Genomic DNA, 25,084 nt, shown 5'->3' with positions numbered 1-25,084 from the left:
GACACCATCACAGAGATCAGATGCAGCAAGATGTCATAAAATAGGCAATGCAAGACATTTTATTGCTGGTTGGGATTTAGACAGCATTTGAAGCTGCTGAAAAACAAACAAATGACAATATCTACTAAACAATCAAAAACAAAAACATTGTGTGTGGCGCATGTATGGGTATAATTTATTATGCATTCCTGAATGGAGGTGTTGGACAGTACTCGGAATCCATTTTACTATGTGCTGTACTCTGAAAACCACAAACAAAGTACAATATGAGTGTCCTGAAGAATTTACAATCTTACTTAATTTAATCTTAAGGTTCTCTTGCTCCATGACGCAACAGTATTTATATATCTATGCACATATATGGCTCATCACTGTACTACATGTACCCCAATCAACACAGTGGGCCTGATATTTTTATTCAGACCACTTTATACCACCACCTCTGTGTTAAATGGTCTTAGACAGGGAGGAGGAGTAAAACGACCCCTTTACATTGTCAACGTGGTTTAAAGTGGTGCAAAGTGAATCAGGACCAGTATCTTCACTGAATCATCAAAACCTTCATATTACTAAACTAATGGAGAGAGTTTCAAAAAGTACACAAGTGATTTAAGGGAATCTGTGGTCCTAAATCTCTCCTTGGTTACCCATGTGATCTTGAAACTGTTATCTTGTTTTCCTTCTTCAACCAATCCCTTTCCTATGGTTTATTTCCCTCACTTGAAAGCTCTTCAGGGCAAGAACCACATCTTTCTATTTTCTTTGCAACTCTTATTTGTAGCTAACTACAGATGTTATAGTAGTCAAGTTAACTACTTAATATATACAACTATTCTATACTATCCCCAAGGTAGGGATCAAGCTTTTCCATTTGTTCTGTAACGTGTCTTGCACACTTTTGGGAACTGTTAAAATTATTTCTTGTTGTAAAGTTACTGCTTTTAGTATGCTCTGTAACTGCCAAGCAACCAGAAGGACGTTACCTCTATCCCAGACAGGGTATTAGACATTAACTATAGCAACCACCTCCAGTTATGATGCAAAACTGTTTACATTAATTAGCCTGTTCAGAGAATCTGAGCAATTTGGGCCTCAACTTGACATAAATAGTCTAATAAATATTCAGTACATTTGAGAATCATTTACAAAATCAGAATTCTAGGCAGAGATACAAAAGCTGTAGGCAACTATATATGCTTCATAAACCTGAGCTTAGCTGGCTTCCATGTTAATCTGTATATATATATTGACACAAACTGTCAGGTTGCTTAATAGTAACATCAGTGTTACTAAAACAAGTACAATGTAAGTAGCTACAGAATGCTCAAAAAACAACTGAATTACCCATGTACAAAAGATGGCTAGGGGAAGAGGAGAAGGACCTCGGAGTCCTGGTTGATCGCAGGATGACTATGAGTCGGCAATGTGACGTGGCCGTGAAAAAAGCTAATGCGGTCTTGGGATGCATTAGGCGAGGTATTTCTAGTAGGGATAAGGAGGTGCTGGTTCCATTATACAAGGCACTGGTGAGACCTCACTTGGAGTACTGTGTAAAATTCTGGTCTCCCATGTTTAAAAAGGATGAAATCAAACTGGAACGGGTACAAAGAAGGGCCACTAGGATGATCCGAGGAATGGAAAGTCTGTCGTATGAAAGGAGACTCGAGGAGCTCAGTTTGTTTACCTTAACCAAAAGAAGGCTGCGGCCCCGGGGATATGATTGCTCTCTTTAAATATATCAGAGGGATAAATACCAGGGAGGGAGAGGAATTATTTCAGCTCAGTACTAACGTGGACACGAGAACAAATGGATACAAACTTGCCGTCGGGAAGTTTAGGCTTGAAATTAGACGAAGGTTTCTAACCATCAGAGGGGTGAAGTTTTGGAACAGCCTTCCGAGGGAACCAGTGGGGGCGAAAGACCTCTCTGGCTTTAAGATTAAGCTTGATAAGTTTATGGAGGGGATGGTTTGATGGGATAAAGTGATTTTAGTCAATAGGTCAATAACGTGCCATCGCTGGTAATTAGTAACAATGGTCAATGATGGGATATTAAAAGTTACTACAGAGAACTTTTTCCAGAGGGTCTGGCTAGAGAATCTTGCCCGCATGCTCGGGGTTCAGCTGATCGCCATAGTTGGGGTCGGGAAGGACTTTTCCTCCAGGGTAGATTGGCAGAGGCCCTGGAGGTTTTTCGCCTTCCTCCGCAGCATGGGGCAGGGGTCGCCTGCTGGAGGATTCTCAGCAATTTGAAGTCTTTAAATCATGATTTGGAGACTTCAACAGCTGAGTCAAGGGAGAGAATTATTCCAGGAGTGGGTGGGTCAGCTTTTGTGGCCCGCATCATGCAGGAGGTCAGACTAGATGATCATAATGGTCCCTTCTGACCTTAGAGTCTATGAGTCTATCAATATTTAGTTCTTAGAAGAAAAGCTATAAAGCAAACCTGCTAAATTACATATGCACCTATGGTAGACTTCATAAACTGATATCAAAGTAACTTCTTCCAGAGAGGAGGATGAAAAGGAACTCATTCTTTGAAATAATTATTTGAAAAAAACAATAGAGAAGAGTCAGTTTGGCTACAGGTAAATATTCATCTGACCTATTCAGTGTGAATTATTTTCTAAGAAAGCAGCAGTATAAAGTGTGGGAGAAAGGAGGATCAGATAATTACTTTGAGTTTCAAAAAACACAAATTTTCAAGACTCTCTCAAGAAACAGCCATTTTAAAGCCAAGTTCTAAAGCTTTCCTTTTATCTCCAGACAACAATGATAATTATGTTTTTATTTTTTTTTAACTGCAGTAGTGCCCTTCTTCCACACAATATGGGCCTGATGCACTGACGTCAAAGGGATTTAATTCAGGCCCTAGATACTGTGAAACATTTCTCACTTTTTGAAAGGCAAAAGTTTCCTTAGCTGAATTCCTTGTGTTTGACCTCTTCCATACTTCATCTAAGTGCTGGGGTATAGTCCCAGCCAATAGATGAAGACAGCATATTAAAAAGTCTATTGATGACATCATTGTGACACTCTGTACCTCAAAGTAGCACCCTGGAACCCCCATATTCACCTCTGTGATATTATTATATGTTTTGAACAAAGTATACCTTATGAGGTATCATTTTAAAAATCCTGATCTGCTGAACGTTAATATCCTTGTACCATTGTATGGGAAGTTATGAAGTATTGCTATGTGTGTTAACTGCAATATGTTGTGAGGTTGGGAACACCCACAACCAGCCTTTCAGTTACAACAAAGGAATAGCCATCAATAGCCAGACGGCGTTAATGGCTCATCAACACGCAATCCACTATCCCAAAGACTTCTCGGAGAAGGCACGTACACCATTAGGGCAGACTAACCCACGTCACAGCCAAGATCTTTCCAGCAAGCTGGAAGAAAGTATACAAGAGAGACAGTGACACTTGGCCTCTCTCCCCCCATCTCACCACCTGGAAGCACGTCTGGAAGACAAAGGCTTTGAACTGGGGAAGTTTGATTTCAGACTGGAAGGCAATCCCAGTTTACATACTGAGGAATTATGACCTGCTTGTACCATCTGCCAGGGTGACAAATGCTGCTTGAGTCAACTTTTGCTTAGACTAAACGTTTAGGATTTAGAGTGCGTGTTTCTATTTTTATTTCTTAAGGTGACCATCTCTGACCTTTATGCCTACCACTTATGATCACATAAAATCTATCTTTCTATAGTTAATAAACTTTTTTAATGTTCTGTCCTTACCAGTGAGTTTGTCTAAAGTGCTTGGGAAAGTGCTGGTGCATTTCCACTTTCCTTTGATGATGTGGCGAACTAAGTAATGAATGTACACTGGCCAGGCTTCTGACCAGTGCAACACAGTACAGTTCTGGATGCATGACTGGGGAGCTGGGAGGAAATTGGCTGGAGCCTCCCTATTGATGGTTCATGAGTGGCTGGGAGATTATTCATGTAACTCAGCTGGATGTGTCCCGGCCTGTGGATGTCTGTGTGAGTGCAGTGCCCTTCAGAGGCTTGTAGCTTGCCATCAGCTTCATAGTGCGAGTGGCAGCCCAGGCTAGTGGGTTTGGATGCCTCAGTGGTCCTGTAGTCCAGATTGCACTCCGGTGACCCTGTCACAATCATCCCTTGTACATATAAAGGATTTGTCATCACATAGTACTGAGTGAAACTTTAGTAAGTCTACGAATAACTACAAAACCAACATAAAACATTACACAGAGACCTATTCCCAGTCTTTCTAGGGTGGGGATGATTCTGGAATGATACAGAAGGTCTTGAAAAAAGAAAATGAACAAATAAAATTTTCCATCTCTCCTTGATGCTGCTTTACGACAAATCAGCAGTGATGTACACTGTTGCCCACTTCATAGATTTCTACTCTCTTTCTTCTCAAGAAGACCCTATTGTATCTTATTGTATGGGCTTTAGAGCTAGGAAGGAAATCTCAGTTGCATTTTTAATCATCTCCTTAATCTGTTTGGAAATTATCTATTTAGAAGCTGCCTGATTTTTCCTACCAAACGCCCTTTCTGAATAACTAAACTCTGCTATTTGGCCAAGAATGGAGGCCTTTTCCATTCTGTTCAACCTTTTATTCTCTATGGACAAATGTTCTGATAGGCCACTTACTGGAGAAAAATAATTGTGTTCTGTTAGCTGAAGCATTATATGTGGGGTGATGTCATCAAAAGATTGTTATTCTGTCTACATCTGATGGCTATGAAGAATTATACTGAAACATCTTGACTGGTACAGGAGATCAAGGAGAGAAAAAGAAATATAATATTGGCAACATAGGTTTCTATATATTTGGGTAGAGGTATTTTTATTTCCTCTTCCTCAGGAAATGGAATAAGACGACTGCCCTTTAGCTTCTCAAAGACAGACCACCAACGTATTTGTTGTCTTGAGCCAGGTGCTACAATAATTATCAGTTACATTTTCAATGTAGGTCAACATTTTCTTTTTTAGTATTCATCTTGCCCTCCCAATATCTCACTATACACCAGCATCATAGGATTCAATTTCTTTTTAAGAACACAGAGTTAAGAAATAGTCAGCATGGATTTGTCAAGAACAAATTGTGTCAAACCAACCTAATAGCTTTCTTTGACAGGATAACAAGCCTTGTGGATAGGGTGGAAGCAGTAGAAATGGTATAGCTTTACTTTAGTAAGGTTTTAGACACTCTCTCGCATGACCTTCTCATGAACAAATTAGGGAAATACAACCTAGATGGAGATAGGTTGGTGGGTGCATAACTGGTTGGAAAACCATTCCCGGAGAGTAGTTATCAGTCAAGCTGGAAGGGTATATCAAGTGGATCCTGCAGAGATTAGTTCTGGGTTCAGTTCTGTTCAATATCTTCATCAATGGTTTACAGAATGGCATAGAGTGTACACTTACAAAGTTTGAGGATGATACCAAGCTGGGAAGGGTTGCAAGTGCTTTGGAGGACAGGATTAAAATTTAAAATGATCTGGACAAACTGCAGAAATGCTCTGAAGTAAATAGGATGAAATACAATAAGGACAAATGCAAAGTACTCCACTTAGGAAGGAACAATCAGTTGTACGCATACAACATGGAAAACGACAACCTAGGAAGGAGTACTGTGGAAAGGGATCTGGGGGTCACAGTGGATCACAAGATGAATATGAGAAAACAGCATAACACTGTTGCAAAAAAAGCAAATATTCTGGGATGTAATAGCAGGAGAGTTGTAAGCAAGACATGAGAAGTAATTCTTCTGCTCTATCCCGTGCTGATTAGGCCTCTACTGGAGTATTATGTCCAGTTCTGGGCTCCACATTTCAGGAAAGATGTGGACAAATTAGAGAAAGTCCAGAGAAGAGCAATAAAAATTATTAAAGGTCTAGAAAACATGACCTATGAAGGAAGGCTGAAAGAATTGGGTTTGTTTAGTCTGGAAAAGACAAGACTGAAAAGGGACATGATAACAGTTTTCAAGTGCATAAGAGGTTATTACAAAGAGGAGGGAGAAAAATTGTTCTCCTTAACCCCAGAGGTTAGGACAAGAAGCAATGGGCTTAAATTGCAGCAAGGATGGTGTGGCATGCTGTGGCTCAAAACGGTATCCTGGCACCCCTATATTCACATATGTCATATAATTAAAATATGTTTTGAACAAAGTATGCCTCGTTGAGGTATCATTTTAAAAGTCTTGACCTGTTAAGCATTAATATCCTGTTGGATTGTATGTGCTATCATTGTATGGGAAGTTATGAAGTTTTGCTATGTATGTGTTACAGAAATATGTTTTAAGGTTGGGAACACCCACAACCATCCTGGCAGGTACAACAATGGAGAAGCCAGATGCTGCTGATGGCCCATTAAAGGGAGTCCACACTCACAACAACTATCCTAGGAACTGTATACAATAGGAACTTCTCAGAGATAGCATGCGTAGACAATGGAGACTGCTTGACCCACGTCATAGCAAAGGCTCTAGAAGAAGCTATAAAAGAGGGGAAGTGACATCATCCCTTGGCTTTACTTCCCCCACAACTCCACACCTGGAAGCACATCTGGAGGACAAAGATTTAGAATGGGGAAAGTGGTCCCAGGCTGGAAAGAAGAATCCCAGCCTATGTATTAAGAAACTATACCATCTACCAGGTGAGACACTGCTTGATTCAAATCCTGTCTACTTTATAGAACTCAGTTTGCGATTTTACTTTTATTTCATAAATAAAACTTTGATCTGTACGCTTATTATTTATAATCACTTAAAATCTATCTTTCTGTAGTTAATAAATCTGTTTTATATTTTATCTAAAAACAGTGCATTTTGGTTAAAGTGCTTGGAAAATCTGCTCAGGAACAAAAACTGGTGCATGTCCTCTCCACATTGAGGGAGGGGCAGACTGGATAATAAACTTATACTGGTCAGGCATCTGACCAGGGCAAGACGGTACAGCCCTGGGGTCCTATGCTGAAGAGCTGGGGGAATCGACTGGAGCCTCTCTATTGTTAGTTCATGAGTGAACAGAGAGAAACATTCATGTGACTCAGCTGGGTGTGTCCCTGACTGTGCATGTCTGTGTAAGAACAGTACCTGACAGAGTTTTGTGGCTTAGCAACAGCATCACAATGTGATAGGAAGCCCAGGCTGGAGGGACAGAGAGCCCAGCTATACCTCAGTTCCAGGTTGCACCCCAAGAAGACCCGTCTCAGGTGGTTTATGTTGGACATTAGGAAAATCTTCCTGTCAAGGGAGTTAAGCACTGGAATACATTGCCTAGGGAGGCTGTGGAATCTCCACCATTGGAGATTTTTAATAGCAGGTTAGACAAACACCTGTCAGGGATGGTTTAGATAATGGTTTAGTCATGCCATGAGTGCAGGGGAATGGGCTAGATGACCTCTCAACATGTCCTTCCAGTCCTACAATTCTATGAATGTTGACTGGCTGGTGAGGGGATAAATTAGTTTTTTGTAGGACTCTTTCATTAGGGTGTTTCCAACATGAGCTTAGTCTTTGATTTTAGTCTTATAGTAAATTACCAAGTATTAAATACCATGTCTGTTTACTCCTAAGACAAAAAAGGTATGTAAGAGGATGTTAAGCCCTATCAAATAATTACTGTTTGACATTTACCATACATATCAGTTCCCAACTTTTATACCATTTTACTTTGTCATGATAACTAGGTGCTTTCTGACTATTCTCTAGTTTTCAATTACAATGACTAAGTAGCCTTTAGTCAGTGCCGCCAAAAGCTATGCTTTATCCGATCAAGATGAGGTACCCAATACCATGACCGCATTCCTTCATTTATATTTTATTTAACTTGATTTCTAATTATTTTTAAAGATGGAAAGCAACATCTATGCATGCACTTAAACCACTTATGAGAATTGTTTCCGTATAAATATAGAATGTGTGGTTGGCCCCTTGCTCAGCTGAGCTTTCTGGATAGGAAAAAACCATGTTCAAATAAGGAACTTAAAACTGTGATAATGGACACAAATACTCTGCTGATGAAGACGGGACAAGTAGCTGAACAGAACTTAATTGAAAAGCAAGAAATATAGGCTTTAGAATGAGTTCATAACTATACCCTCTCACTTCTGGGGACAACCACCTTACATGCACTGTGGAACTGGAATACTAAGAAACAGAGAAGTCTCTTTTCTACAATCTAAAATATAGGCAAAACACACTTCTTTGTGTACAGAGTCTATTAAATTGACGTTCCCCGTAATTCTCACCTTTCTCTATCCTGTTCCAGGGCTTTTTGTTCAGCTTCTAGACTAGCCTGCAGACCTGCCTGTTCACTGCAGCTGCTGTTCAGAATTGCAAGTTTTTGTTTTTGCTCTTCAATTTCAACGTCTATTGTGGAACTACGCTGCAGAGCAGAGTGTCTCCTTTCCAACTTAGCTACTGCTTGCTCCAGTGCCTCTCTCTGCTGTTTTTCCCTTGATTCGAGAATTTCTTTTTCTTTTTTCCGAACTTTTTCCTCCTGACGAGCTATGTTGGCTGTAAATTCAAATGTTTCTTGGAGCTGCTGCAGCTGGTTAGTGCTGACTCTATATTGCGCAAGCTGTTCTTCTTTTTCTTCCATTTCTTTCTCAACTTGATAAAGAGTATTGTCTAACCCTAGCAGGCCTCTATCAAGGACTTCAGAAGCTCTCTGTTTTTCTTCCAACAAAGCTGGCAAGTGATTATGCATTAGGTATTGAAGCTGGCGCTCTTTATACTGGAGCCTGTATTCTGCTGGCTTTATCTTGTCAAATTCTTCAACCATCAGTGCAGCATCCACAACATTTTCATCGTCTTTCTTGAGGAGGTTTAACCGTTCTTTGTGTGCATATTTTAAACGTTCCAGAGTTTCATGTTCATCTGCTACTTCCTTTTCTAGATGATCCCTTTGTTGAAATAAGTCTTTCTCCAAAATAGTTAATTGTTCTAATTGATTTCTTTTAAAATCCATAAAATTATGCTGTGCTTTTTCTAATTCTTCACTGTCTTCGTCACCTTCAGATCTAGCTTCCTTGACCCTCAGGAGAGATTCTCTAATATCTTCAAGTTCTTTTTTCTCTTCTTCAACCCTTTGCACATCCCCTCTTTTGAGTAGCTGTATCATGACCTGTTTCTCTCGAAGCTGTCCTTCTAGGTGAGCCACTTGCATCACCTGCTCCCTTTCTTGTTCTTCAAGCCTCTTTTTTTCTAATTCCAGCTTGATGTACTGTTCATCTTTTTCCTTTTTAAGTTTTTCTAGTTCTCTGAAAATCTGCATTTTCTCAACTTTTTCATTATTATTAAGTTCTTGCAAGCGTTGCAGTTCTTCTTTAACTCTAGCAAAAATTTCTTCCTGTTGTTTCGTTTTCTGAAATTCTATCTCCTGATGTTCTCGTAGTCTTTCTTCTTCAAATTTCTCTTTTTCAGCCAGCAAGTCTTTTAACCTGCTTTCAATGTGAACGCTTCGCCGTTTCAGGCTCTCTTCCTGTTTTCGTATTTCCAGTTGTACTATTTCTGTTTCCTTGCGCTGTGACTCCACCTCTTGCTGCATTCTTTCTAGTTCTGCCTTGTCAGATTTTTGTTTTTCTTCCATTTCTTCTATCAGTTTCCTAAAATAAAATATGTACAATATGTATATGAGATTAATACCTTCAAAACATTCCTTCCCTTTCCCTAATATGGTTAATATTTTCCTAAAAATTAACAGGGTTTGGAAGAGGATCTAAGAACACATACCAACTTGAATTGTTTTGTTTAAAGATACAATTTTATTTCAGTCTTTTTTGATTTGCCTCATGTTAGTAACATGCCTTCATAATTTAGTAGCTTATATTTAACTCAATTTCTGGAGAAAAACATAGTTATCTGATCCAAATTACTTCGAGCAAAGCTTTACCTGACCAGCAGATACACTACAGTATTGACATATACTGAACTATCATTAAATTATCTTTAAAATGTAGGTATATGAAATTACATTACAATTCATGTTAGTAGTAGAAGCACTACATGTTTAAACCACAATAACTCCAACCAATGCAATAATATTCATTAAATACACACTGCATGACTGCACTGCAGAATAAGATTCAGGCATGAACACAATGATTAGATTAAAAATTCACATCCTCCAATCTTGTTTGAGTCAATTGTTTTAATCCATCAAATTTCACTCTTTTAGGGAACTTCCTCTTGTAATTGGCACATTTGGTTGGAAGTGTGGGCATAGCTGCTGTCTCCTAGAGACAAATTGTCTTCTCTTTCTTATACAGAATATAATTCTCCTCTCACAGTCTCTTTGAGGGCAGGAGGAGAGGGGGGTCAAGATTAATTAGGAGGGAGTGTAGAAAATGCCAAGCTACACATATCTGCATAGTGCAGTGGTCTGAAGATTAGTATAATGACATTGTACAGCCAATCATTTAGCCTTGAATATGTAAAATATTCAAACTCAGACAAAATAGAAGAACAAAAGAAAATATAAAGAAAACAGACAACAAAATCTGTACTCAAATAATACATATGCCTTCATATATACTCAACCACAGTGAGTATAGTGAGGAAGGATGGTACAATGGTTAGGGCTTGGACTTCAACTCCCTGGACTTCCTGTGTGACTTTGGGCAAGTCATTTTGCCTCCCTGTCTTAGTTTCCCATCTGTAAAATGGGGACAATAGTACTTACCTACTCCACAGGGATGTTCTGAGGATAAATTCATTAAAGATTGTGAGGCACACAGACACTGAGATTATGGGGGGCATAAATACCTCAGATGGGTAGTAGATAGAAGTTACCTTTTACTTTCTAATTTTTCCAGTTCCTCTCGTTGTTGTCTCTCAAATTCTAGTCTAATTTAAAAAAATGGGGAAAAGGAGTGTCATTTCTTGAAAATTACAAAACAGAAATAAAGCATGGTACATTTTACATCATGGTGTCTGTTTTAAAAGTTTACGTTAATATTGTGGCCTGGCAAGTTTTATAATAGCTTAATATGCTCTATAAGAATTGAAAACATTTCCTTAAACATGGCCACCAATTAGATTCTGTGCTGCTGGGCACTTGTATGGAAGCTGAAAAGTAAATGAATTTCTGGGAAGAAACTATTTAAATAGCAAAGTTAAACAAGACAGAAAAATGATTAGCACAGCCTCTGCAAGTTAACTATATGCAGACATGGCAATCAATATATAGAAATTGAGTTTCTCTACCTTAGACAGATTGGTCCTTTTACAGGGAATAGACTGCCACAGGAGGTAGAGAGAAACAAAGTGATCAATTAAGAAAGGAACTGATAGAAAAAAAGGCAAGAGAAAAGCAGTGAAGAATATTTTAAAGCCAACAACCTATCTACAAAATTAACTTTTTAAAAAAAGCAAACGCTCAGACCATTAGTTTTGCTTTCTGACATTTGTTAGGTTCACATTCTTCAAGCAACAGTCAATCACATTGTAACTCTAAACTAAACAGCTATTCACATAAATTAAACAGTTATTTTTCCTAAGCATGCTTTTCATATGCCAATGATTGTTATTCAACTTTCATATTCCTTTGGCTTATTAACTGGGCACAAATTTGAGAAAGCTAGAAGGTATTTGAATTTCAAAAGGACCTAAATGGAGCATGAAAGCTATTTTTTCTCCAAAAAAGCAAATAATCATTGTAATTCAGTCATTCTAATACAGCTAACAAAAAGAACATCAGGCCGACATAAAATGAAACATGATATAAAACCCCATTTCAGGGCATCAAAATATTTGGATTAACTGGGTTTTTGGTAACTGAGGGTGTTGTTGGTATTTTTAATACTGCTGGGAATATTATGTAACATTAGAAGTGTCAGGTGCCTGAAGCTCTTTAACAGAAGTCTTTCCCCCTTTCCCCCCCCCCCACACTATTTAAATCTAAATAAAATAAAACATTGCTTAAGAGTCTCATGCCCAGGAGCATCACCTACATTTTTAGAAGAAATATTTTCATATTAAGGACTCAGTTAACAGTATTAGTATAAATACATAACATATGCTTTTATTTAATATTATTTTCTGCAAACAGTAGAACTGTCCACCACAGAAAGGGAAAAAGAGGTATTGTATGGGGCAGGTGCAATTAGAAGATGGAATATACGGCAAGCATCTACTGTTTATATTTAAATAAAAAGCTAAAAAACTGGATTTCTTGTACTCTAGGCACCCCATCAATCAGTTTAAATACAGTAGAAATCAACAACAAACCACACAATACTCCATACACATAACTTTATGACTATGAAACAAACTATAACAAATCCCACTTTCTGTAGGTATCAACCCATAGGCTACGATTTAGTCATGGAGGTAGCAGAAGTCACGGAATCTGTGATTTCCAGAGACCTCCGTGACTTCAGCCTGAGGTGGTCGGGAGCTCCAGGGTCCCCCCCGCCTCAAGTGGGGGGGAGGGAGCTGCAGGGTATCCCCGGTGCCTCTGGTGGGGCCCCCAAACCCCTGGTCACTGCGGGCGGTGGGGAACCCCAGCTGCTGGCGGGGGTACACCTGAGCCCCCAGCAGAGGACCCCCGAGCCTCTGGCCACCGCAGGCAGTGAGGGAATCCCCGAATCACCAGCCACCGCAGACAGCGGGGGAATTCCCCGAACCCCTGGTTACTGCGGACCACCCTGCTGCTCCTGGACAACATGGGAGACAGGGGCACCCCACAGCTCCTGGCCCTGACGGGCAGCGGGGGACCCCTGGAGCCGAGGGCAGCATGGGTAACTCGTAGCCCCCAGCTGCTGCAGGCAGCTCCTAGCCCCTGCGCAGCTGGCCTGCTTCAGGCAGTGCAGGGACCCGCAGATCCCTATTTTGTCATGGATATTTTTAGTAAAAGTCACAGACAGTTCACAGCTTCCATGAATTTTTCTTTTTTGCCCGTGACCTGTCCGTGACCTTTACTAAAAATATCCATGACAAAAATCTTAGCCTTAATCATCCCTCATCCTCAAAAGCTCCATTAAAGAGGATAAGCATGCCCTAATCATCAACAGGTTTGAGTTATTGTAGGCCAACATGAGGAATAGAATCCTCACAAAGATTATCTCACCAATAAGCCATTTGTGTTCACCTCAAGGGGATGTCTACCTAGTGTGCCTCTGCTGATCTCAACTTCAGTAGTATGGTACAGGAAGAGAAGAGGTCTCTCCAGAAGACAGACCTTAAGCTACTTAGCACTTTATAGGTCAATGTCAACACCCAGAATTCCATCCATAAACACACAAGAAGCCAGAGCAGATCACGAAACACTGGCTGTATATGGTCGTGATGGAACACTTCACTTCGGCATGTTGCCATATTCTGCTTTAGTTTTAGCTCAGAAATGGGGTTAAATATTGCACAATGCTGCAGTCTAGTGTCAGGATAATAAAAAGCATGAATTACAACAGTGTAGTCTGTAACAGAAAGAAAGGATGCAACCTCTTCAAAAAATGAAAGTGAAAAGTTGCCTTGGGTACCAATAAAAGATGACCATCCAACAAGAACCAGGAATATAACTAGACTATCGGATTGTGGACACAGGTAATACAGTGGGGAAGCGTGCCTGACAGATACTGAGAGACATAAATTTGCTATATTTCTCATTGCCTTCCTCCATTTCACCTCTGTTTTACCAGGACTGGTAAACTTCAGACAGTTAACTCCCAGTCACACTAACACCTCAACCAGACATAGGAAAGGAACTCAACCGCACTGTCGGGGTCATACTACATACAGCTAGTAAACTGCATACTAAAAACAACACAACCATATGCTTCCTTATTGGTGGACTCATATACATATTATTCAAAGGAGAGGACAAAAATGGACTTCGGGGAACTTCATACAAGAGCAGCCTATAGGTAGAAGAGCAGTTCCTCTTTGGACCAAGCCCACCTAAAGCAATACTATCAACTCTTATCAAGGTCAAAAGCATGTCAAAATAACTTCGTTGTCAATAGTATCAAAGACAGCTAAGAGATCTAATGCCAGCATGAATACTTGGAGCCAGGTGTAAACTGGTATACTGGTGATTTCAGTGGAGCTAGGCTGATTTAAACCAGCTAAATATCTGGCATTTGGTTTTCATGTATCACTAAGCATAGGTCATACCAAAGACTCTTAAATGAATCAGATTGCCAGCTTCTCTCACAAGGAAATGTTGACAATTTCCATCAATACAAGGGTAAGCATTTCCCTGCTGGCCTTCTGCAACTAGTAAAGACATGGATTCATGTTCTCCCAACACTTTCAGTACCTGAGAGTGCCACTGATAAAAACTCAAGCAGAGATGAGGTAACATTTGCCTCCTAGTGACAAAGATGCACCAAGTTTGGCCTGAATCAGAATGCAGTTTACCCATAAAACAACAATTTCCTTTCAACAGAAAGTACTCAAATCACCACTCAGGTGGACACAGCCAGGATTCACCAAGCCGTCTACAACCCAAACCAAAACTGACTGAGAATTTTGCAAAATCCTTCCTAGAGACAAAGAACCTCTACTTGCCTTCCCACACAACTACTGCATAAGAGTTTTTAAATTCTTTATGAGTTGATCAGTTTCCCTCCGAGCCTTCCATCATCATTCTAGCTCTCATCGTCTCCTTCCTCTTTCAGTTGTTGCAGGCCATCTGTGAACCAGACGACTCTGAAGGGAATGCCAGAGAGGGCAGTGTATATAGGCCACCTCATCAATGGTTAAGGATAAAAGAGTACTATAGAATTGCAAACCATCAACTCAGTGATCCATCAGAGGAAAAGCTTTCTCCCTCAGAGCCCTTCAAAAATGCTCTGACACTATTAATTTCCCAAGAGAGACCAACGAAAAGGTCAGCTGAAGTTTATATGATTTATAGCTGTTTGTTTCCACATCCTCTATTATTTGTTGGTAGCATTTGGAGTGTGTTAGGTGAAACTAAACTACTAAAATCAGCTTCAAATGCATAGAAAGTACATTAAAAAAAAAGAAGAAAAGAAAAGAAAGTTCAGCACTACCACCATGTCACTGTCAATTTTACATGCATAAGCACAGTAACTTGCTTTTTTTCTTCATTTTTCTTCAGTGAAAAAATCCTTATATTTCCTTAACATACATTAGTTACTAAAATCATGAGTAGTATAATCAAAATGAAGAAATTCTACATTAACTTTAAAATAAGGATTAAAAGCTGCCTTTGTTCTTTTGCACAATTCCAACACTGGAATTTAATCTGATTTATTTGGAGTTAAATGGACATCATTATCCCTGAAAAAAATAAGACTTTCAGTACATGCTGCAGAGTAAATTAAGCCAATTCTTACTAGCACAATACTCCAATAGCTTAATTTAGGCAGCACAACGTGTACTGTTATTGATGCACATCTATGTAGGCAAGACTGAATGCTGGTAAGACTACAAAGATGTTACAATACTAGTTTAGCACCCCAACTAAAAAAGCTAAATCTATGGCAAGATCAAGGTTTCCTCATAAGTGGTTTTAAAGTTATAATAAAATGTAACTTACACAAGATTCTCAAGTAAAAGCTTCAACGTAAATCTATGAGCAAAAGCTCTCTTTTAGCCATAGCTTATTAGCTGAAGTTGTGTTGAATGACACCGGATAAGAGACGAAGGGTGAAAATAAGCAGAACAAAACATTTTGGACATTAAACCAACATTTTATTTAATGTGGTACTACATTTTACAGATCGACAACAAGAGTAAAACTAGCCCTGCCTGAAGGCATCATAACCGAATAAAAAGAATCCCTAAAAAATTCCTTAGGGAACTGCATTATTATACAAAAGGTTCTCTCTTTATGAGGCACACAAAATTCTCACTGTATGAAAACAGCAGAGAAAGACCCATTTACATAGAAAATAAGTAGAAAGTACAGCAATCTCCAGTAATCAGTCAACATTTAGCAACAGTTACCACCCAGTGTATCTAGGATAATGCAATTATAGCCTGTTTTGGATGGACTAATCTGTCTCAAGTAACACTGTTGGCAATTGTTGAGCTTTTTAAAAGCAACCACTAATTCAGACTACATTACTGTCATACTAGTAAACCTAGATAAAGTTCTGGCTCTGCTACTGAAAAAAACTAATTTGAAAGAGTTTTTTTTTTTTATAATGCAATATGGTAATTCTCAGTTTTAAATATACATAATACATTCAATTATGTTAAGCCTTAAGGCCACAAAAGATGACAATTGCCTTCATAATAATGCACCAAATTTGCTATTGTTACCTGTTTTGCACCTTTGGTTTGTCTCATTGTCCAGTTTAGCTGCAGTATCAATGCTATTATGAAATGTCATGCCAATGCACCGAACACTTAAGCAGTTAAATAACTGCAATGTTGACAAGGGGCAGGTCTACACTACCCACCGGATTGGCGGGTAGTGATCGATCGGGGATTGATTTTATCGTGTAGACGCAATAAATCGATCCCCGATCGATCTGCAGTCAACTCCGGAACTCCCACCACGGCAAGAGGTGGAAGCGGAGTCAACGGGGGAGCGGCAGCGGTCGACTTGCCGCCGTCCTCACGGCCAGGTAAATCAACCTAAGATACGCCGACTTCAGCTACGCTATTTGCGTAGCTGAAGTTGTGTATCTTAGGTCGAACCCCCCCCCCCCCCCCCCCGCTAGTGTAGACCTAGCCAAGGTACAATTTAAAAAAAATAGCAATTTACATCTTTCATCTCTTCTGTTCACTGAGGCAATAGAAGTTATTCCCCATCTTAATATTTTCCCCTTACTCTTTTATATCTTCTTTGTATATTATATCCCATTCCTCTTTTGTATTTTCTTATTGTATCTTTTCTCTACTTCTCCCTTCCACTTTCCTTTTCTTACTTTCTATGTATTCCTCTTTACCTATTTCATTCCTTTATTTTGTTACCCTGTTCACGTCACTCACAAGCTTTTATTCTTTAAAAGGTAGCTAATCCAAACTACCTTTTATTCTTTCATACAAAGATTAACTGACACACGTTCATTCAATAGCCTTGGTTCTAGAGGGGTATAGCTTACAGAAGGGCTCGAGCTGTTTCCGAGCTGAAGGAGGACTTGCAGATAGCCTTCAAAGACCCATATTTACGCACAAGTCTTCTGAAGTAGAAAAAAAATAATGGATGTACACTTACTGCATCCAGGTATTTATTGCAAAACTTGATTGTCAACTGAGAATAAAACAAGTGCTGTTACAAGTGCATAAAGTAGCCTACTACAGTAGAATTTCAGAATTAAGAACATCAGAGTCACAAACTGACTGGTCAAGCACACATCTCATTTGAGCCAGAAGTACACACTCAGGCTGCAGCAGAGACCAAAAAAACCCAAAGAAAAGCAAATACTGTACAGTACTATGTTAAACATAAACTAGTAAAACAAAGGCAGAGTTTAAAAAAAGTTTTGACAAGGTATAAGGAAACTGTTTCTGTGCTTGTTTCGTTTAAATTAAGATGGTTCAAAGCAGCATTTTTTCTTCTGCATAGTAAAGTTTCAAAGCTGCATTAAGTCAATGTTCACTTGTAAACTTTGGAAAGAACCATAACGTTTTGTTCAACGTTATGAACATTTCAGAGTTATGATCTCCATTCCCAAGATGTTCGTAACTCTGAGGTTCTACTGTATGCGCATACACAGTAATTCTGATAAGCATTAGGATGCAAGGGCACATTCTGAAGACACATCAGGAGCAGGAAAGCAAATAAGCTTATCTGCATTAATAGCCACTAAAATGTAACAAGCTGGCTATTCAAAGCTCTTTATACTACCTTGCTGAATTTATATGGCGTGAGTCTCTAAAAAGCAAAGAGTTTACATTTAAAGCTGTGTTTCCACCTAGAGAAGAAAGAGAAAGGTAGGACTTATTGTCCACCCTATTCCAATTCCACCTGCTCCTTAAATTAGGATCCAGAATATCAACCTGCTTTGAAAGCAGAGCTGGTTAAACTAGCTCGAGCAAAGTGTTTTAAGATCAACTTCAGGTTGTTACAAATTTTATTAGAATCTAGGGCTGTCAATTAATCGCAGTTAACGCCCCCCGTCCGCCCTGTTCTCACAGACTCTGCTTCTGCTCTAAAGGACTTGTAGACTCTAAAGTGTTACATTGTTTTATTATGTAAAAATAATAATTCTAAATTTGTAAATTCAACTTTCATGATAAAGAGATTGCACTAGAGTACTTGTATGAGGTTAACTGAAAAATACTATTTCTTTTATCTTTTTTACAAATATTTGTAATAAAAATAATATAAAGTGAGCACTGTACACTTTGTATTCTGTGTTGTAATTCAAATCAATGCATTTGACAATGTAGAAAACATCCAAAAATATTTAAATAAATGGCATTCTATTATTGTTTAACAGTGTGATTAAAACTGCAATTAAGCGCGATTAATTTTTTTCATCGCTTGACAGCCCTATTAGAATCCAAATGTTTTTTTAAAAAACTACTTGCTACTTTAGACAGCATCCAAGAGAGAGCAATATAATCTTAAAATGAAACCGCCTATGGCACAGGTACTTCACAGGGTCCAGGGGATGACCTCCAAATTGCTCTCAGAAATAGGAACCCAACTTCATTAGTGGGGCGAGCAATACGCAACTCTGAATTTATAAGCTATCTCAGAAAATGAGAACAGAAACCCACAGGCTCTTCTGCCATTGATTGTCCAAGAGACAGGACCTTACAAGCTGTTTACTGCAATCCATAGAAACTGTAAAGTTAGCTACCAGTTATAGCTACCTTATGTTATAAATTGCTGAACCCGAGAAAGACCATGAAAGTAACAGGCCTTGTAGAAATCAATCGAAGATGGAAGGCAAAAGAGCACTTCAAATCACTCCTATCCAGATAGTGGGATAGAGACAAGAGAGATTTGGACCATATAAAATTTCAAACCTTTAAATTTTAATATGAACTACATTTATGAACCCACAGAGAACTTCATCTCTCACTGCTTCACACTTCTGTATCTTCAACGTGTTGCTTTGGAAAAGTATTCCCAAATGTTAGTATACACTAATTGCATCTTTACAACATAAAAAGTTTTGAACTCTTAAATTAAAATAATGTTTTATTTTATCTACTAATGTGAATTTTTAATACTTATTTCTTGTGAAAATGACTGTTAGAACTGGATAGATGAAGGCAAAAAAGATGGTAAAGGAAGTTTTGATTCTTAAATGAATATTGAGGTCTCTCTGCCTCTTTAGCTGTAACCTGCAAGAGCCTTAAAAACACAGTCTCCTAAATGTATGAATGTGGGAAATTAAAACATGCCTCTAGGTCCTTCTTCCCTATAGAGGAAGAGGGCAAAAAATAATGGCAGCACAGGAGACAACCAAGGACATGCCATATTTGATCTTCAGGGATAATTTTTACCCTGTACGCTGAAAAAAATACATAGAGAAAGAGCACAACAAGGAGGGTAAATATCTTTGTTTTTTTTTAAAGATTTTTAAATAAATTCTTAAATATACAATATTCATCTTCACAGTGCCCATTTAAATCAAAGGTAACCTAAGATGCCAATCTCATCTTGACATCATAATATGATCTGTGTAGATTGGAAATATTTTTTGGACACAGACTTCATGACATGAGTACCATTAACTTACACTAACATTGTTTTGATGCTACATCATCTCCTACAGTCTTCCCATTAGCATCAATATTAAATTGTGATAAAGTTTATAGGAAGTAACTACAGTGGATAATCTCAGTTGCAAATCATCATACAAGGCTAGGTCAACAATAGGGCTAATTAGCTTTCACACGTGTGGGAGTCGGCCTTACAAGCATGCAGATCTATTTTCAAGCAGGATGACTAGCTCAGATGGAGAGCTATTGGATGTTCCTCACCCTGTCAATTTCATAACCTCCATATCTCCTTATCAATGCGGAGTCTGCAATGGTGGATTTTGCAGTGGAATCAAATCTTTGCCTCATAATTGTGGTGCAGAATCTCAGTTTGCATAAAAAGGGTAAGCATACATTTTATACACAAAAAATCTATGTTAAAAAATTAAGCTTGCACAGTCAAGGAAATGCAAGAATTAAGGTTTTCTGTGTGACCTTAATTTGGCCTCCTTTTGTTTACGCATTATGATACAGACTTTAATTACATGATCATATATTATTTTATTCCCAGGCAACCTTAATTCTGGAATTTCTTAACTTTTGAGTGCTTGATTTACAAACTTAATACTGTTCTTTTAACAGTTTGTGTACAGTTAGCTAGGTTTTTAAAACAGCAAACTGAAAATCAAACAAATTCATAGTGCGGCATCATACAGACACCACCAGCAGCAGGATTGGAACCCTTAAATCCACTACATGCTTGAGCTATTGGAGTAACAGACAGCAGTAGTAGGTTGTCATCCTTTGTGCAGAGCAGAACTAGAGGGGAAGAAATACACACTTTGCCAATAGGTTTTTTAAGTATTTGCTGACAGCAGAGGAATTGTGAGACTCAGAAACCTTGGGTTCCATTCCTGGTTATGGTAGGGAAGTGCTGCAGTGGGCACAGATGATTCTGCTCGTTACCTGCAAACTTGATTCCTTCTACCCCATCCCCTCCAAACTTTCCTTGTCCCAATATTGTCTCTTTCTCAGGCTGGCTCCTTGTCCTAGTCCAATTCTCACCTTGGCAGGCCCCATCTCCACTCCTCATGCTTCTCATCTCAGACCAAGCCTCACTGCTCAGCCTATCCTAATCTTCATCCCTGGACTCCGTTCCAGTTGTTCCCCTTGTACCTTGTCCCAGTCTTCTCCCTACTAACAGACCCAGTCTCCTGGCCTAGCCATCCCCAGTTTATACCTACCCCACCCCAGCTCCTTGTCCCCACCCTTCTTACCTAGCCAGTCCCAGTTCCCTGCTTCCTGACTCCTCCTCTGATCAGGTTCTCTCTTCCTCAACCCTTCCCTCATGTTCCTCATTCCCACTGGCTCTGAGTCAGTCTCCCTCCCCAGGCTCCTCATCCAATCTCCGTGCATCGCCATCCCCCAACCTCCTTCCCTCTGCCCTGTTTGCTCCTAATCCCCATTTCCCACGTAGCTCCTGCCTCAGCCCCCAGTCTCAGTCACTGTGCCCTACCAGACGCAGTCACCCCTACCTAGTTCACAATCCCATACTCCTTGCTTAACCAGTACCAGACTCCACAGACCGCAGCTCCCAGGCCCAGGCCCAAATTTCATCCCCCTTTCCACTCCCCTGCCAGCCTCCAATCCCAGTTTCTCCCGTGCCTGAGGCTCCTTGTCCTAATCTACTCAATATTCCACCCCCAGGTCTGACTCTTGTCCCCTCTACGTTCCAATGTGGCAGCTGCCTTCAGCCGAGGTGGCAGGACACTGGGAGCACAAGACAGAGCCTCCTTGCTCTCAGTTATGGTGCCCAGCCTAGCCCACAACAGCCCAGACCTGCAACAGCAAAGAAAATCCTGCTCAGCGCTAGGCTAGACATATGGACAGAATCCCCAGAGTTTTTAGCTGCTAAAATCTAAGTCTCTATTGAGCGCATATGAAATGTGAATTTTTCCAAAGATTTATAACAGGGGTCTCAAACTCAATTTACCTTAGGGCCAGGGACAGTCCTCAAATCCTCCCAGGGGGCCAATGACGTCACTGGAGATTTTTTATTTCAAATTTCTTAGAAATAATAAAAAACTGTCATACAACTTTATACAATTCTTCACTTGCCAGAGTTTTTAGTGTTTGCCAGACACCTGGCAGCGCTTCAGTTCTGTCAGTTTGTTGATGTTTGGCCTCAGTGACTGAGCAGTTGAAACCTTCAGGATTGCAGCAAGGTGTGCATCAGATAGCTGTGTTCGGTATTTTGACTTGTTTATATTCACTGTGGAAAAAAAGTGACGCTGCCTCCATGACTGACTCTGCCCGACAACTAATGATGCTGCTTCCATGGCTGATTCTGCCCGGCAACTAATGATGGTATCTCTGTCCCTCTCCCCCAGCCAATGAGAGCTGCGGGGGCGGCGCCTGCAGCAGGTATTGCCGGCAGCGTGGCAGCATGTGTCTCTCCTCCGCGGGCCGCAGTGGGGAGGTTCTTGCACCGCAGGTGGCCCGCGGGCCAGGACTTTGAGACCCCTGGTTTATAACTTGGCCAAATTTGGGCAGATTTTCATGGGGATTGGAAAAACCCTAACACAAGGCCACCCCTCTGCCAAATTTTAAGTCCCTACTCTAAAGCACGGAGGCCCTACAGCTTTTCAAGGGAAAAAAATGTCTCCAAATTTTTTTAAGATGGGCACGTTGTCCCAAACCATGTTGTCATAAAGAGCTGAACGGTTTTGGCTGACAGTTTCTAACCAGCATGTAACATATCAGCCCAAACAGCTAAAGTTTGACAAAGCTACAAGTAAATGAATCAGGGTCTTATAATAAGTCTTATAGTGTAGTGCAGCCTCACTAATGGGCAATACTATCAGCCTCGCCTATAATAATTATGCATAATCAATGCAAAAATCTGTGGCACGCTGGAAACTGAGCAGTAAATTACATGTCTAAATAATTAATGCAATGGCAACTGTTACTTATTGCACTATTCTTTCTCACATTTATTTCAATAAAAGCCTTCACATTTAATTATTGTGCCTCAATCTCCAATCTGCTACACCAGAGTACTGCAGAATCCACACAGCCTGATGCAGGTTAGATACAGTACCATGTGCAAACACACACTTTAGGGCTCCTCCCTTTCAAAGTTAGGACACCCCCTCTCGGTGGCTCCAGGGAGTTTGTAGGCCAGCTGGAAGTTTGTCATGGTGGCCTGACTTGCAGCCACACATTTCCCGTTCCCACTGGAGGACCCAGCACACCACTCATCAGCAGGGATCCCCAGTCCCTGGTTGGTGTATAGTATAAGTCTGTGACCCCTCAGGGTGTGGAGGTTGAGCAATGAAACAGTCTATAGCCTCAGCCTCCTGGCTGGGACAAATAACCAAAGTCCAGGCTCAGGCCTCCAATGTGTGGGCTGAATTATTATACAGTCTTTGACCTGCAGCCTTCTGGCTGGGCCAAACAGAGTCTGGGACTCCGGCCCTTTAGATGGGGCAGAGCAACCAAACAGTCTATAGCCCACAGCTTTCTGGCTGGGGCTGGCAACAACCAATCTCAGTCTCAGGCTCCTTTGGGGATGTGGGCTAAGCGACCAATAGTCACTGTCTCGGGCAGCTTGGCCTAATGTTTTGTGCCAGGACAACCGCTGGGTATGGGGTAGGGTAGGGGGACCTGGGCCCAGTCTGCTTCACTGGGTCCCAGCCCAGGGCCTTAATGGTGGTGGGTGATCCCATCGCAGGGTCAGCAAGGAAACAGGCGATTGCTACCTCACATCCCATCAGCACAACCGGACCAAAGTCTTGTTTCCCACAGCTACTTCCTACCAGTTTCTGTTGGTGCCGCTCAGTCACTCCCGGACTCAGGATCAAGCAGCCCTTTCTCTGATCTCTCCCTGGGTCTTCTGTTCCCTGGGGCAGTGGGTTGCCAGTCTTCTCCGCTACCAGTCCTGGACCTCTCTGAGGGCTCATCTCTGTGAGAGACATCTGCCTCCTTCCCTGGTACAGTGCCAACTGAGCTGCAGGGCCCTACTCTTTTACTTCCTGCACCACCCCTGCACTTCCTGCAAGTGGGGTGAGGTTAGCTGAGCTTCCCAAGGGAAATTAACCCCCTCTGGACTGGAGGGAGGCTACTCTGCCTCACTACACACACTATATGAACAGGTGAAGATTATACCAGTAACTAGTGAATGAGGGAGTGTGGCTGCCTTTTGTAATAAAGGTTCATAATTAAGAAAACTTCCTACATTCTTGGTTGCTTCTGGATGCTAAGAAAGTAGCTGTAGCCTAGAGCACTCTTTTCTATCTGCACCTGGCTAGACATCTATGAACTCTACAGGTAACATATTGACCTTGCTACAATACGAGGAGGTTACTTATTGTAACTGAAGGTTCTTCAAGATGTGTGGTTCCTATTTGGATTCCAGACATGGGTGCGCATGTGCCAGAGCCAGAACTGTTCAGCTGTACTTTCTCTTGACCCGCACGTGCTTCTTCTGCATGTCTGTGTCCAAGGCTATAAGAGGCCATGAGGGTCCACACCAGTCCAGTATCTCTCTTAATCGCAAGTAACGAAGTCCACAGCAGAGGGGATGGAGGGCAGATATTGGAATCCAAGTAGGGACCACACATAATCTCCAGTTACAGTAAGTAATCTCTTCTTCTTCGAATGATGGTTCCTATATGGATTCTAGATGTGGGAGAGTGGTGAGCAGTGCTCAGTGTGGAGGTGGGTGCATGGACTTGCGTGAAGTCACAGTCTGCAGGATGGCTCGGCCAACAGTTGCATCCACCGCCGCTGCTGCTGCAATGGCATAGTGAGCGCTAAAGGTATGGACAGAACTCCAGGTGGGAGAGGAGGCGTGAGAAAGGGTGTAGCGTTCCACAATGCAATGGGAGATCCATTTAGAGACTCATTGCAAGGAGAGGGCCTGGCTCCTGCAGCATTCCATGATGGTGATGAAGAGCCTGGGTGAAGCCCGGAAGACATGGGTGCGTTACAGGTAGAAGGCCAGTGCCCGACAGACTTACAGAGAACGCAGCATTTTCACCCGGGGGGAGGTGGGCCGTTTGGGGTAGAAGATCGGAAGGAGGATGCTTTGGCTGACGAGGAATGGAGAGATCACCTTGGGGAGAAATTTGAGGTGCAGGCATAGGGAGACTTCATCTTTATGGAAGACGGTGTGCGGGAGTTCAATCATCATAGCCTCCAGCTCGCTAATGCGCTGCAGTGACTGCCACCAAGATCATCTTCATGGAGAGATGGGTGAGGGAGCAGGTTGCGAAGGGCTCAAAGGGTAATTTAGTGAGGGCAGAGAGGATGATGTTCAGGTCCTCAGAGTGGATAGGTTTATGTACCAGTAGAAAGGCCTTGACCAGGCCATTAAGGAAGTGAATGGTGGCCAAGTGAGTGAAGACAGAGGAACCGTCCACAGCAGGGAGGAAGGCCCTGAGTGCTGCCAGACGGACCCAGCTGGAGGAGTGGGTGAGGCCTGTCAGCTTAAGTTGGAGAAGATAGT

The 25,084-nt window shown here is 41.0% G+C and overlaps 1 protein-coding gene across 11 annotated transcripts in view; it reads right to left on the bottom strand.

The window, feature by feature from the left end:
* KIF16B (kinesin family member 16B) overlaps positions 1–25,084 on the bottom strand; it is a 223,787-nt gene that overhangs the window by 83,278 nt on the left and 115,425 nt on the right. For 7 of the 11 annotated variants that reach the window (XM_008173554.4, XM_042847069.2, XM_008173561.4 and 4 more), the window contains 3 exons: positions 11,203–11,235; positions 10,789–10,842; positions 8,244–9,602 (listed from right to left, as the gene is read on the bottom strand). In XM_008173554.4, the coding sequence (XP_008171776.2) occupies positions 8,244–9,602; positions 10,789–10,842; positions 11,203–11,235 (1,446 nt within the window). The remainder of the gene's footprint in view (positions 1–8,243; positions 9,603–10,788; positions 10,843–11,202; positions 11,236–25,084) is intronic. The other 4 variants (XM_008173558.4, XM_065589753.1, XM_008173537.4 and 1 more) reach the window with 1 other exon arrangement.

Source organism: Chrysemys picta, chromosome 3 (assembly GCF_011386835.1).
Source record: "Chrysemys picta bellii isolate R12L10 chromosome 3, ASM1138683v2, whole genome shotgun sequence".
NCBI classification, from domain to species: Eukaryota; Metazoa; Chordata; order Testudines; family Emydidae; genus Chrysemys; species Chrysemys picta.
The sequence above is the reverse complement of the archived record's forward strand: the minus strand, read 5'-3'. Positions and strand labels throughout refer to the sequence as shown.